At 47.4% G+C, this 13,930-nt stretch overlaps 1 protein-coding gene across 1 annotated transcript; it reads left to right on the top strand.

Annotated features, from left to right (window-relative positions):
- Positions 1 to 7,277: 7,277 nt before the first annotated feature.
- Positions 7,278 to 7,844, top strand: LOC138358778 (uncharacterized). Its single transcript, XM_069316952.1, has one exon. The coding sequence runs from the start codon at positions 7,278 to 7,280 to the stop codon at positions 7,842 to 7,844; it is 567 nt and encodes a 188-aa protein (XP_069173053.1).
- The last annotated feature ends 6,086 nt before the right edge of the window (positions 7,845 to 13,930 follow it).

The following is a 13,930-nucleotide window of genomic DNA, read 5'->3' as shown; positions in this document are numbered from 1 at the left end:
GGAACACGAACAAGGGGACACAGGTGGAAACTTAGTACCTAAATGTGCCACAGAGACATTAGAAGGAATTTTTTTTTCAGTGTCAGAGTAGTTCACATATGGAATGCATTTGGCAGTGATGTGGTGGAGGCTGACTCCATACACAGTTTCATCTGCAGATTTCATAGAGCCCAGTAGGCTCGGGAATCTGTACGCCGGTTGATTGACTGTTGAGAGGCGGGACCAAAGAGCCAGAGCTTAATCCCCGCAAGCACATCTAGGCGAGTACACACAACCCATCCCCCCCCCCCCCTACGCCACACACAGACACACACACACTGACACGCACGCACGCACGCACTCACACGCAGGTACACACATGGACACAAAGTAAAAATAATATCAATGTTTACTTCTATACGTCGTGTACACATCAGGCAGACAATTTATTTGATTGTTTCCGCTGGAGGCGGCAAGTTTTTTGTGCACCCCATACTCATCCTGTGAGCGGTAGCGCAAAAAAGGATTACAGGACAATGCGAGAAGGAATCCACATTTTGATATTTACCCCCTTATTAAGAATGCTTATTTATATATCTATGTCTGGCTTCGGAGAAGAGCGTTGCAGCATCCGGGTAATGAGAGATGCGACGAGAGCCTCACCGCCCTCTCTCTCTTCCCACTAATGAATAAACCAGGCAATGTTTTGTATGTGTGGCGCTCGAGGCGTGTTTGTGCACCAGTGAAGAGCTTTGGGAGCCTCGCGCGGACGCAACAGTAGCAGCTGCTGTAGGATGTGGCGACAGGAGAGAGTGGGCGGGTGTGTGTGTGATACGGGAGACCCAAGGATTTCACGGCAGGATGCGTGGAGGGGGCGCTCGTGCCATCACCACCCTTCCCCCCGACCCCATAACCTGTCACTCCTAGCTGCCTCGCCCTCGTGAACACTGACGGGGATGGTGCTGTTTGAATGGGGCTTGGGTGACTCGGCCTTCCCTGTCCTCGGTGTTCGGGACTCTCTGTCTTACGTGACGGGCAATATTATGGCCTTAACGCAGCCTTGCTGTCAATAGTCTTTTTTCCACCTTGGTGACCATTCATCTCTGTCCGCAGTGACAGTACCTACCTGTCTTCGGGCAGTGTGTCTCTCTCTCTCTCTCTCCATGCTCAGTGATGGAGATTTTCTGTCTTCACTGACCGAAAAATCTTCACGAAATGAAGTTTTGAAAATTCATATTAGCCTCATAACGTGCACTATAACATTGCGTCACAATGCAGCACCATACGAAGGTCATATAGAGCACACCTTATAAGCTAGGACACTATAGAGCCACCATAAAAGTCATTATTATAGAGTACAACACCAGGGCACTGAAGAATGCACAGTGCAAGGGTCCCTATAGAGTACTCTATACCAGGAAACTTAAAACGTACCATACCAGCGCAATAAAGAGTGAACCACACCAGAAACTATAGTGTTCACCATATGTAGAACATGTACAACAATTGCTAATTCGGTTTCCGGGTTTCGATCCACGATGGTAGATATGAATTAAATTATGTGTCTATTTACTATTTGTGTCTGCAGAATCGAACTTTTAGCTCTTGGATTCCACCTTTCTAACCAATCTATTTTCCTCTATTATATGTACCGCATATATTGCTCCCTAACACACGTGTATGCTCACACAATTCTTGGAAGCAGCCCGTAGCAGCTGTCTAACTCGCAGGTACCTATTTGCTGCCTGGCGAACAGGGGGCATCAGGGTGAAAAATTATGCCCATTTGTTTCCGCCTCCGACGGGAATCGAACCCGGGTCATTAATACTACGACCTCCCCAAGCGCTGTCCGCTCAGCCACGAGGCTCCTCCGTGTGTGTGTTTGTGTGTGTGTGTGTGTGTGTGTGTGTGTGTGTGTGTGTGTGTGTGTGTGTGTGTGTGTGTGTGTGTGTGTGTGTTTTGAATTCTATAATAAATGAGGAGTTCTATAATTTAACAGACTTTACATAATTGTGTACACAAGAAATCACAATAGCGTGCTGTATCATGTGAACAAATCCACAAGGGCCGTGATGAGGGTTCGAACTTACGTCCAGAATGATCCCAGACGCACCTTAGTCGATTGCGCCCCGACATGGTTAAAATAATTGCAACCGGGAGTGCTACTGCCCCCCCCCCCCACACGGATCCCCGGTTCACGGATGTAAAACCCCGGTTTGTGTCTCGGAGAGGTTGCAGGATCTGTGTGGGGACAGTAGCACTCCCGGTTGCAATTCTTTTAACCATGTCGGGGCGCAATCGACTAAGGCGCGTCTGGGATCATCCTGGACGTAAGTTCGAACCCTCATCACGGCCCTTGTGGATTTGTTTATATAACTGTGTTAAAGTTAATTTGTTTTAGTTTGAGTTAAAACTAACGTAGATATATGACCGAACCTAACATTCTCTACCTAACCTAACCTAACCTACCTGTGTTAAATGTCTCACGTATTTTTATGAAAACATCACAGTCAGTACGATCTAGTTACTTCTAGTATATCAGAATAATTGGGAGACACTTTTCTACTCCCCCCTAGCTCAGCGCTGCTGACTCCACTTCCCTCACTTCAGCGTATACTACAGTATAGTTACTACAGCCTATACTTCTATCTCAGTATTATTGTGCACTTATGACGCGGGTGCTGCGAGCAACACAATAAGCGAGTCTCGCTGAATGATTGGTCCTGGCGCTAACTCCGGCACCAATGGCCGTATAGGAATCTCTCAAATTGCATATTGTTATTGATTATTGCCGTGAGAGGAAGTGATCAACGGCAATTACAGTTTCCAGCTGGCAGCGGTAGTCAGGGTGTTCCCAGTAGCTTGCAGGACTCCGGGGGCCCAGATTCACGAAGCAGTTACGCAAGTAGTTACGAACGTGTACATCTTTCCTCAATCTTTGACGGCTTTGGTGGTTACATTTATTAAACAGTTTACAAGCATGAAAACTTCCCAATCAACTGTTGTTTTAAACAGCCTCCTGGTGCTTTGTTTCAACTGTAAACAAAGCCGCCAAAGATTGAGGAAAGATGGACAGGTTCGTAAGCACTTGCGTAACTGCTTCGTGAATCTGGCTACAGGGCACTGGATATCCCCAACACATCAAGGAGAAGAGGTCGCTAGTATGAGTGAATTGCTTTGAAGAATTAAAAGTATTAGAGGAAACTGATAAGCAATAGTATACATATCAGGAACAACGATAGTTGATGACATGATTATAATAGTAGCAATGATTTACAATCCTCCTCCCCCCACCAATCAACTGAAGCCCGCCAGACACACACCGAAACCACGACGTTGGTACAACGTTCGAACAAGTTTTAACACTTCCTAACCAGTTATAACAACCAATATAGCAAGTTGTAACAACGTTCAAATACGTCATAAACACGTTAAGCCAAGATGTAACAACTTTATTACAAGTTGCAACAAGCGGAAAACAGAGACAGTTTCGATTTGTGTTTCCAGGGAGGCCTTGGGAACAATGTGATAACAGCCTCCGTATAGGCAAGCAGAGCGAGGGCGAATGATTCTGATTCTTCGGGATTTTAATCACCGAGAAATAGACAACATAAATTAGGAACCCTTCATAAGGGGCGATGAGACATGGAGAGAAAGACTGGTAGACACAGATATCGAGAAGATCTGAACGTCAGGAAAAGTTAAATTATTACTCAGCGGGTATAACAAGGCGGGGAAGGAAGCTGTGGACACCAGGGGGGAGCCAGGAGTATGGTCAGGAGGCTGTGTGTACACCAGGGGAGCCAGACATGTGGTCAGGAGGCTGTGTGTACACCAGGGGAGCCAGACATGTGGTCAGGAGGCTGTGTGTACACCAGGCGGAGCCAGACGTGTGGTCAGGAGGCTGTGTGTACACCTAGGGGAGCCAGACGTGTGGTCAGGAGGCTGTGTGTACACTAGGGGAGCCAGACGTGTGGTCAGGAGCCTGTGTACACCAGGGGGAGCCAGACGTGTGGTCAGGCAGGCTGTAGTGTACACCTAGGGGGAGCCAGACGTGTGGTCAGGAGGCTGTGTGTACAATAGAGGGAGCCAGACGTGTGGTCAGGAGGCTGTGTGTACACCAGGGGGAGCCAGACGTGTGGTCAGGAGGCTGTGTGTACACTAGGGGAGCCAGACGTGTGGTCAGGAGGCTGTGTGTACACCAGGGGGAGCCAGACGTGTGGTCAGGAGGCTGTGTGTACACCAGGGGAGCCAGACGTGTGGTCAGGAGGCTGTGTGTACACCAGGGGGAGCCAGACGTGTGGTCAGGAGGCTGTGTGTACACCAGGGGGAGCCAGACGTGTGGTCAGGAGGCTGTGTGTACACCAGGGGGAGCCAGACGTGTGGTCAGGAGGCTGTGTGTACACCAGGGGGAGCCAGACGTGTGGTCAGGAGGCTGTGTGTACACCAGGGGGAGCCAGACGTGTGGTCAGGAGGCTGTGTGTACACCAGGGGAGCCAGACGTGTGGTCAGGAGGCTGTGTGAACATCAGGGTGAGTCAGACGTGTGGTCAGCAGGCTGTGTGTACACCAGGGGAGCCAGACGTGTGGTCAGGAGGCTGTGTGTACACCAGGGGGAGCCAGACGTGTGGTCAGGAGGCTGTGTGTACACCAGGGGGAGCCAGACGTGTGGTCAGGAGGCTGTGTGTACACCAGGGGGAGCCAGACGTGTGGTCAGGAGGCTGTGTGTACACCAGGGGGAGCCAGACGTGTGGTCAGGAGGCTGTGTGAACATCAGGGTGAGTCAGACGTGTGGTCAGCAGGCTGTGTGTACACCAGGGGGAGCCAGACGTGTGGTCAGGAGGCTGTGTGAACACCAGGGGAGCCAGACGTGTGGTCAGGAGGCTGTGTGTACACCAGGGAGATGAACGATACCTGCCGTCCCATTCACACGCCCGTCTGACGGATTATCCAGCGTTATGTTAGCGGCACGCTCTTGCCTGGAATGTCCCAGCATCCCCAACCGCCTCGAACACCAGGCCACGAAATATCACCTCCTCGCTTCCCCAATCCCTCTCTCATCTTCTAGCTCCCTCTCTTTTCCCAGCTCCTCTCTTCTCCAAGCTCCACCTTTCTTTCCCAAACCCCTCCTCGCTTTCCTGAACCCCTCCTCGCTTTCCTGAACCCCTCCTCGCTTTCCTAAACCCCTCCTCGCTTTCCTAAACCCCTCCTCGCTTTCCTGAACCCCTCCTCGCTTTCCTGAACCCCTCCTCGCTTTCCTGAACCCCTCCTTGCTTTCCTGAACCCCTCCTCGCTTTCCTAAACCCCTCCTCGCTTTCCCAAACCCCTCCTCGCTTTTCTGAACCCCTCCTCGCTTTCCTAAACCACTCCTCGCTTTCCTAAACCCCTCCTCGCTTTCCTAAACCCCTCCTCGCTTTCCTGAACCCCTCCTCGCTTTCCCAAACCCCTCCTCGCTTTCCCAAACCCCTCCTTTTTTCCCCCAAGCCCCTCCTCTCTTACCCAAGCCCCTTTTTCAGCTCCCTGCCTCTTCTTTTTTCCCTCAACCTGTCCTCTATCTTCCTATATGAATCAGAAAGGGAGAAAGAAGAGTGGTAATAATTCCAACGTTACCAAAAGAGACACACATAAACTGGGTAACATCAGCAGCATACAAGACACAGAATACAAATATCAAAGAATTTAAAACACCAAATAAAGACTCGGTAATAGTAATCGATGCAGCCTTTTTAAGAGAATACTAGAATATGAAGCATCGTCCTAGAATCCGTATCTTGTGAAGCACAATTCTAAAATGAACAACGTGCCGAGGCTCGCACGAAGATAAGTGGTAAAGTGAGAATGGCCTGAGCTGCGGGATATATTTAGTGAACTATATCTCACAAACTTTAAATAGAGAAGAAACAGAGGAGGGGATGTGATACTGAGGGGGGATGTGATACTGAGGGGGGGATGTGACACTGAGGGGGAGATGTGATACTGAGGGGAAGTGATACTGAGGGGGAATGTGATACTGAGGGGAAGTGATACTGAGGGGGGATGTGATACTGAGGGGGGGATGTGATACTGAGGGGGGGGATGTGATACTGAGGGGGGGATGTGATACTGAGGGGGGGGATGTGATACTGAGGGGGGGATGTGACACTGAGGGGGAGATGTGATACTGAGGGGGAAGTGATACTGAGGGGGAATGTGATACTGAGGGGGAATGTGATACTGAAGGGGGATGTGATACTGAAGGGGGATGTGATACTGAAGGGGGATGTGATACTGAAGGGGGATGTGATACTGAAGGGGGATGTGATACTGAGGGGGAATGTGATACTGAAGGGGGATGTGATATTGAAGGGGGATGTGATACTGAAGGAGGATGTGATACTGAGGGGGGATGTGATACTGAGGGGGATGTGATACTGAGAGGGGATGTGATACTGAGGGGGGATGTGATACTGAGGGGGGATGTGATACTGAGGGGGGGATGTGATACTGAGGGGGGATGTGATACTGAGGGGGGATGTGATACTGAGGGGGGATGTGATACTGAGGGGGAATGTGATACTGAGGGGGAATGTGATACTGAAGGGGGATGTGATACTGAGGGGGGATGTGATACTGAGGGGGAGTGATACTGAGGGGGGATGTGATACTGATGGGAGATGTGATACTGAGGGGAAACAGGCAACATGCACAAGGAAAGCATTCATCTATGTTAATGTTTTGTGTGCTAAAAATATGTATACTCTAATGCATAAAACTGATACATTAAAGTTTTATGTATAGTTTTGCGTAGGTATTTTAAGTACGTGGGTGAAGCATGTACCGAGGTGCCATTCGAACAAAGATCGTCAGCGAAGCCATATTCGAGAAATGTTCGAAATTATGAGTTGTGAGTCGCGTGTAAAGAGTTTGGATAATTTGGCCAAATGGTCGTTAATCCATCATATTTTTAAATGCTGGATTACCGAGCATTTGGCTTTTGCTAATGAGGACGGGCTGGGATTATGAGGACAATTAAGTTGGAAATGGGCTGGTGAACACCTCGACACGATGCTTCAAAGTCTTAGTAAAGCTTCAAAGCATGATCGAGGCTTTGAAGCACGAGAGAAATCCCCCGTGAGGACATGATATATTAGACAGTATCTCTTGACTGGAGAAGACATTACCATGGGGGCGAGGGAGATGCTTAGGGTCTTTTGTTTTGCTCCAGCTAGTTTACTTCATTCTCAAAGTTCAGGCTTGGATTGGAAAGGATGTTTTCCTAATCTGTATTTGGCTTCACATTATCTGTAAAATACAACCAACATGCCTCACACCCTCGTCTCTCTGACACTCTCCCTTCTACCACAACCTGCCACCCTTCTACCACAGCCTGCCACCTTTCTACCGCAGCCTGCTACCCTTCTACCGCAGCCTGCTGCCCTTCTACAGCAGCCTGCCACCCTTCTACAGCAGCCTGCCACCCTTCTACAGCAGCCTGCCACCCTTCTACAGCAGCCTGCCACCCTTCTACAGCAGCCTGCCACCCTTCTACAGCAGCCTGCCACCCTTCTACCACAACCTGCCACCCTTCTACCACAACCTGCTACCCTTCTACAGCAGCCTGCCACCTTTCTACAGCACCTGCCACCCTTCTACAGCAGCCTGCCACCCTTCTATTGCAGCCCGCCACCCTTCTACCGCAGCCTGCCACCCTTCTACCGCAGCCTGCCACCCCTTCTACCGCAGCCTGCCACATATGCCCAGCGCCTTCAGAACCAAATATGCTGTACGAAAGGAGTTACCGCCTCTTTACCTTCTTATACTGCTCGACATCCATCTCTGTTCTTTGCACCTCCGAGCTCTCACCTCCCCCTCATATTCCCCTCGTAGTCGTCCCCCTAGCCACCAGCCCCACCTACCCACTTACTCCCAGCTCCACCCCACATCTTCACAGCTCTGCCTTCCACCTACCCACTACCTCTCCCTCCTGCTCTTCCTCCCAGCATCCCAGGAATCAAATTTCCCTTACGGGGCAGGAGTTTATTTCTGAGAGCGTGTCCCGCCGGCATATTGAGCGGCTCTCCAATAAACAGAATAACCATAAATTGACCAGATGCCTGCAGCTATTTGTCATGCCCAGGTGACCTGTTTGCAGATAAGGTGCACGCAAACGTCGCTCCCTTGAGTAATCGTGGGCAGAGGAGGAGGTGCCAGTGAGGGCAGGGCCACGTCTGAAGATTTGGAATATAGGGAGCCAGAAATATCGTGAAAGGGGGGTGGGAGAAGTGGGTCTGAAGGAGGACTACAGAACGAAGGAATGTGTGTGGCGCGGAGGGTCGACAAAAGGACGAGATATGGATTAGATGGATGGTTGGAATGAAAGCAATGGGATAGGATGGAGGAATAAGGGAAGGATGAAGGTTAAAAAAGGGTGGATGATGGGGAAGTTCTACCACGTGGAGGAGCAGGAGAAGAGGACTTAGAAGGATGACTAGAGACCATATAATCCTACGAGTTAGTATATGAAATAGCGCTGCGAGGAGCAAGTCCCACAAGTGACCAGACGGGGAGGCTGACCGACTAGTTGGTAGACAATAAGACCTAAAAGTGGACTGGCGCTACTCAAGTCCTACAAGTAGGCGGACGAGGACCAAGTCCACCAAGTGGGCAGATGAATGAAAGTCATCTAAATAGCCGCGGGAGATGAAGTGATTGATGAATCACACAAGTTGGTATTGACGAAGAGTTGGGGGGGGGGGAAGATGGGGGAAGGGGTTGATGAGCGCAGAGCTGAAGAATAGAAAGGAATCCTCAAGTGGGTGGAGGATGAGGGGAGTAGGTCCTACAATATGGCGGAAATAGTTGAATGTGGTTGCATAAGTAGGCATGAAGGATATGGAAAGAGAGCGAAGGGGAATTGAGCAAGATGGTGACGTGAAAAATATTTGAAGCATCTCAATGTGGCTGCAATTTCTTCCCAAGTAGATATGAAGAAGGTGAGGGAGGAGAAAGTATTAGGAGATAAGGCAGAGGGGGTAGGGTAGTTGAGTCAACGACTTGGAGGGGTTGAGTGAAGGGCACACTCTAGACCTGGTCCCAGATAGGAGGAAGGTTTGAATGAGAGGCACATCCCTAACCAAGGGCCTGAAAGGGGGAGGAAGAGGGGGGGGGGAAGAAGAGAGCACATCCCAGATCGGTGTCTGACACAAATGAGTCAAGGTCAGAAAGAACTACGAAATGACTCATAAACTGAGCGAGATAAAAAAAAATAATTGTACAGTCAGAAACATTGGGACATGCAGTTAATGCATTGTTTGGGAATTTGCTGGTAAGGTTTGGCTTAAAAGCATTCGCATCTAGGTGAGAATGTTTTGGTTGGCACCCGCGCACACACACACACACACAAACACACACACACACACACACACACACACACACACACACACACACACATTCACCAACATTTTTTCCCATCCTCACGAACGTTCACCCGCATGGCATTCACATTCAACAATGGAAACCCACCGAACAACACAAAGAAAATTCCTTCTTCCCCTTTCAAGAACAGATTAGAATTCAGAATGTTATCTTACAATCAATGCAACATAAGAATAAGTAGAATCAAGAGAGTGTAATAGATCTACCATATTTACCTATCTATTTTTCCAGTTGATACAAGAACATGGTAAATATAAGAAGTGACAGGACTTGCAAATCCTGACCAAGATATAGAAAGTACAGTGAACATCTTGGAATCCTCGAAGTTACAGAGCAATTCTCACCATGTAATGCCTACGACAAAGAGTCCAGAGATGCACATAAAATCCCACTCTGGTAAATGTAAATATTTGATGGGGTTCGAGCCCTTGACACCATAAATAAGTTGAGTGTGTTAGAGTATTGCCAGTGTATGAGTCTGTGGGGATGCTGAACGTGTCCTTTGTGTGGTATGGGTAAATATGTGAGGCGGTTGATATTTCTTATAAAGTGAAGCTGATGTATAGTGTGTGAAGAGCATGGAGGTGAGCTACAGCGGTAGCTCTAACACATGAGCAACACATGACTGCTACACCTCACGTGTAGCAATGTGTTACTGAGAGATAACAGAGGTATACACCAAGAGGTATCTCTTACCTTCCCGCTCCCATCTACAGCATCCCCCATCCTCTCACCAGCACACTGATATGTAAACATTCACTTCCTCTCTTCTAGTCTCACTTCTCCACTCCCTGTCTCTCTCCTCTTCCTTCCCTCCTTTCTTTTCACCTCCGTTCCTTTTTATCTTCTTTACTCCATATTGCCTTCTTCTCTCCTACCACCCCGTAGCTCCCTCACTTCTACCACCTGGACCACAGGTGACCGCACAGCGTATTAGCTGTAATCCATTTATTTATGCAGTAGTTGGTAATCAATATTCTCTCAAATTTTTGCCCATCCGCACTCTGCCAATTATATATCAGCTGCGAATTGGTGTTGATTTACGTGCTAATTTTGAGAGGATTCCTGAAACTTGTTGATGTTGTTTGTGTTAAATATATGTATATACATATTAGGCGAGGTACCCGGCGGTGCCCGGGATAGTCTGTCTTTCCATCAACTTCTCCATTCTTTCCACTATTCTTTACTCCTCTTTCCCCTTCCCTTTAATGTGTGGTTGTAAACAGGGAATAAGCATCCAGATGGAATAGCGTTGGTTATAGGGTGTAGCGTGTGTGTGTGTGTGTGTGTGTGTGTGTGTGTGTGTGTGTGTGTGTGTGTGTGTGTGTGTGTGTGTGTGTGTGTGTTTGTGTTCTTATCTGTGTTTGTTTCCAAGCGTGTGAGTGTTCTAATGCGTGTAGGTTGCTAACCTGGTTGCTTTAACCTTGTAGGGGCCTCATAGCCTGGTGGATAGCGCGCAGGACTCGTAATTCTGTGGCGCGGGTTCGATTCCCGCACGAGGCAGAAACAAATGGGCAAAGTTTCTTTCACCCTGAATGCCCCTGTTACCTAGCAGTAAATAGGTACCTGGGTGCTAGTCAGCTGTCACGGGCTGCTTCCTAGGGGTGGAGGCCTGGTCGAGGACCGGGCCGCGGGGACACTAAAGCCCCGAAATCATCTCAAGATAACCTCAAGATAACCTAGGTGTGTCTACAGGAAGCGCGGTCCAGCACTAGAGGCCAGCCTCTCTGCTGTTGCACATACTGCATCTATTGTTCAATAAATCCCTGAACTATATGTTTAACTGATCTCTAACCCTGTCCATGGAGGACAGAAGAAAACGTATATATGCTGGTTAGCATTGTAAATGTGTGGCCACGTCTGTGGTAGAAAATAATAATAATAATAATAAAACTGCATCTATACCTCTGTAAGAACAGTATTTATGTCACTATGCGGACTTACAGTCGTAAGATAACTTCTATCATCCTTTGTGCTCATCCCGAAGAGTTATCTTCTCTCTCTATTTTGTTATCTTCTTGCTGTTAAGTTTTAATAACTGGAAAAAAACGCGCTAAAGCTAATTTGCAACATAAATTTCCGCGACACCATAAAATAGAATTTTAATTCTAGAACCAACGTTCCTCAGATAATCCTGTTGGTAATTCCCGTCACAACCTCGCGAGGATGACAGACACAATAATGATTGTGACAATTAATGCCCAGAGAGAATTCAGTCATTAATGGGGGGGGGGGGGATTATTAGAGGAAAGCGCCAAGCCATTATGGCTATATATATAACACTGGGAAGGGGGTCTGGCTAAGGATTTGGGATGGGTTGCGGGGGGAAAGGAATGGTACCCAACCACTTGGACGGTCGGGGATTGAACGCCGACCTGCATGAAGGGAAATCGTCGCTCTACCGTCCAGCTCAAGTGGTTGAGTGAGGGGGGGGGGGAGGTTGAAGAGTCGTTAGAGACGGCGTGGAGAGTAGCACCATTTAGCGATTATTCTTAGTTATCGGTTTCGAGTCTACAGCCGTCCGCCGCGCGCTTGACATAGTGCTTGATGGTCAACCAGCGCTCAAGCGGTGGCCTTGGCTCCCACGAACACAGTGAGTAAGAAAGTGTTGATTTATTTACACCGTATTGATTCGATGGGTCCCCGGTAGTACAGTCGTGTCCGTTCTCGACGCAAAATCGAGAATTCCGGGTTCGAATCCCGGGCGGGACAGAAATGGTTGGGCCCATTTCCTTTCACCTAATGGATCTGTTCACCTAGCAGCAAATAGGTACTCAGGAGTTAGTCAGCTTGTTACGGGGTTGCATCCTGGACGGGGTCAATAATTCGACCTTGTGGCTCGATTAAAAAAAAAAAAAGCCTAACGTGTATGAATGCACTATTGCTTCCGTGACACAGTGAATTACGTCTCTCGTTTTTGTGGGCGTTCCTCCACACTTCCTTGACCTTCTCTTCCTCCTAATCTTTTAACCAGTGACCTTTCTCATGTAGTTCTTAATTCAGCTCCTCCTCCTCCTCCTCCCCCACTCGTCGGAATGGAAGTTTCGTGTCAAGCCTTCAATGCACGTGAGGAACAGGTAGGTGAAGGGACTTTATGCATGAATGGAACTTGCAGATGGAGCTTAATATATGTACGGAACAAGTGTATAAAGTAACTTTATACATGTACGGAACAAGTGGATAAAGTAACTTAATGCATATATGGAACAGGTAGATGAAGTTATTTCCCTCTCGGTTACTGTGAGTAGTTATAACTTATTTGTGTTAATCTCGTTAATTTGTATTTTTAAGTGGTAATGCATGTTATTAAATAGATAATATTTTAATCATTCTTGTATATTGAGCTGGAATACGTTGTTCACGTGCTCATTACGATAGCAGCTTTGTTCATTTGTGTTCATTCGAAATTGTTCATTTGTTCATTCGAGATTGGGATATGAGATTGGGAGGATATAAATAGGAGCTGCCTCGTATGGGCCAATATCATTGACCCATATCAGCAACTATCGAGCAACGATAGTAACGAGGATCGTAGCAACTAAGACAACAGAATTGAGAGATAAAATAGAGCAGTGAGATGGTGAAAGGTGAGATCTCGTTATCAGTTCTGAGCTGGTCCCTCCCAAAGCTTTTAATGCTCTTGTAAAACCAATCTCTCCATCACCCACAGGTGTCACTCACTCACTGGTATGCCTGAGCGAGCTCTGTACCTAAGCATTACCGACCCCATAACGGTATCTGATAACCCAAGTATCAGATATAATACTTGGGTTACAAGTATTAACTATCGAATATCGAATACGTTATCGAATACATCGAATACGTTATCGAATACACCGAATACGTTATCGAATACATCGAATACGTTATCGAATACGTTATCGAATACATCGAATACGTTATCGAATACATCAGATATAACCTAATACATCACACTAATTCAACAGCAATACTTCAACATCAGACTTTATCAATGTGTATTTACTCTTAATATGTCATGGAGACATGTACATTTCAGGAGATCTATATTATTGCTTTCGCGTGAAAGGTAAAACTAATATGATCGTCTGATGTTATTGCTTTGAAATGCGTCTGAACGTTCAGCCAATTGTGACGAATCCCAGAGCCAAAGTTTAGGTATTTTTGTAGCCAATATGTAAATAATATTCTTTGAAGAACAGGTAATGTACTTGGTACTTTTTCTTGTTTATAAATTGTCAGAAAATTAATTGTAACAAGTTTAGTGAACAGAAAAGTTAGAATGAACGTAGAATTCTAGAATGAGAAAATATTGAGGCCATACAATGGGATCGACCACAAGTTCTTCTGGCAGAGATACTTTTGAGCTCATCATGGTTCAGTCGGTAATGCGTGTGCCTGAGGGACTATACAGGAAAACGGGTTCGATCTCATTGCATTGCTGTAATATTTCGTCCATTAGATACATGACGTTAGAGTGATTGCACCATGCATGTAATTTCCCTGTGACCCCTTACTTAATAGCTGTACGCGTGGGAGTCGAGCTTCAGCTCCTTGGT

This window comes from Procambarus clarkii, chromosome 86 (genome assembly GCF_040958095.1).
Source record: "Procambarus clarkii isolate CNS0578487 chromosome 86, FALCON_Pclarkii_2.0, whole genome shotgun sequence".
In the NCBI taxonomy this organism is placed as follows: Eukaryota; Metazoa; Arthropoda; class Malacostraca; order Decapoda; family Cambaridae; genus Procambarus; species Procambarus clarkii.
The sequence above is the reverse complement of the archived record's forward strand: the minus strand, read 5'-3'. Positions and strand labels throughout refer to the sequence as shown.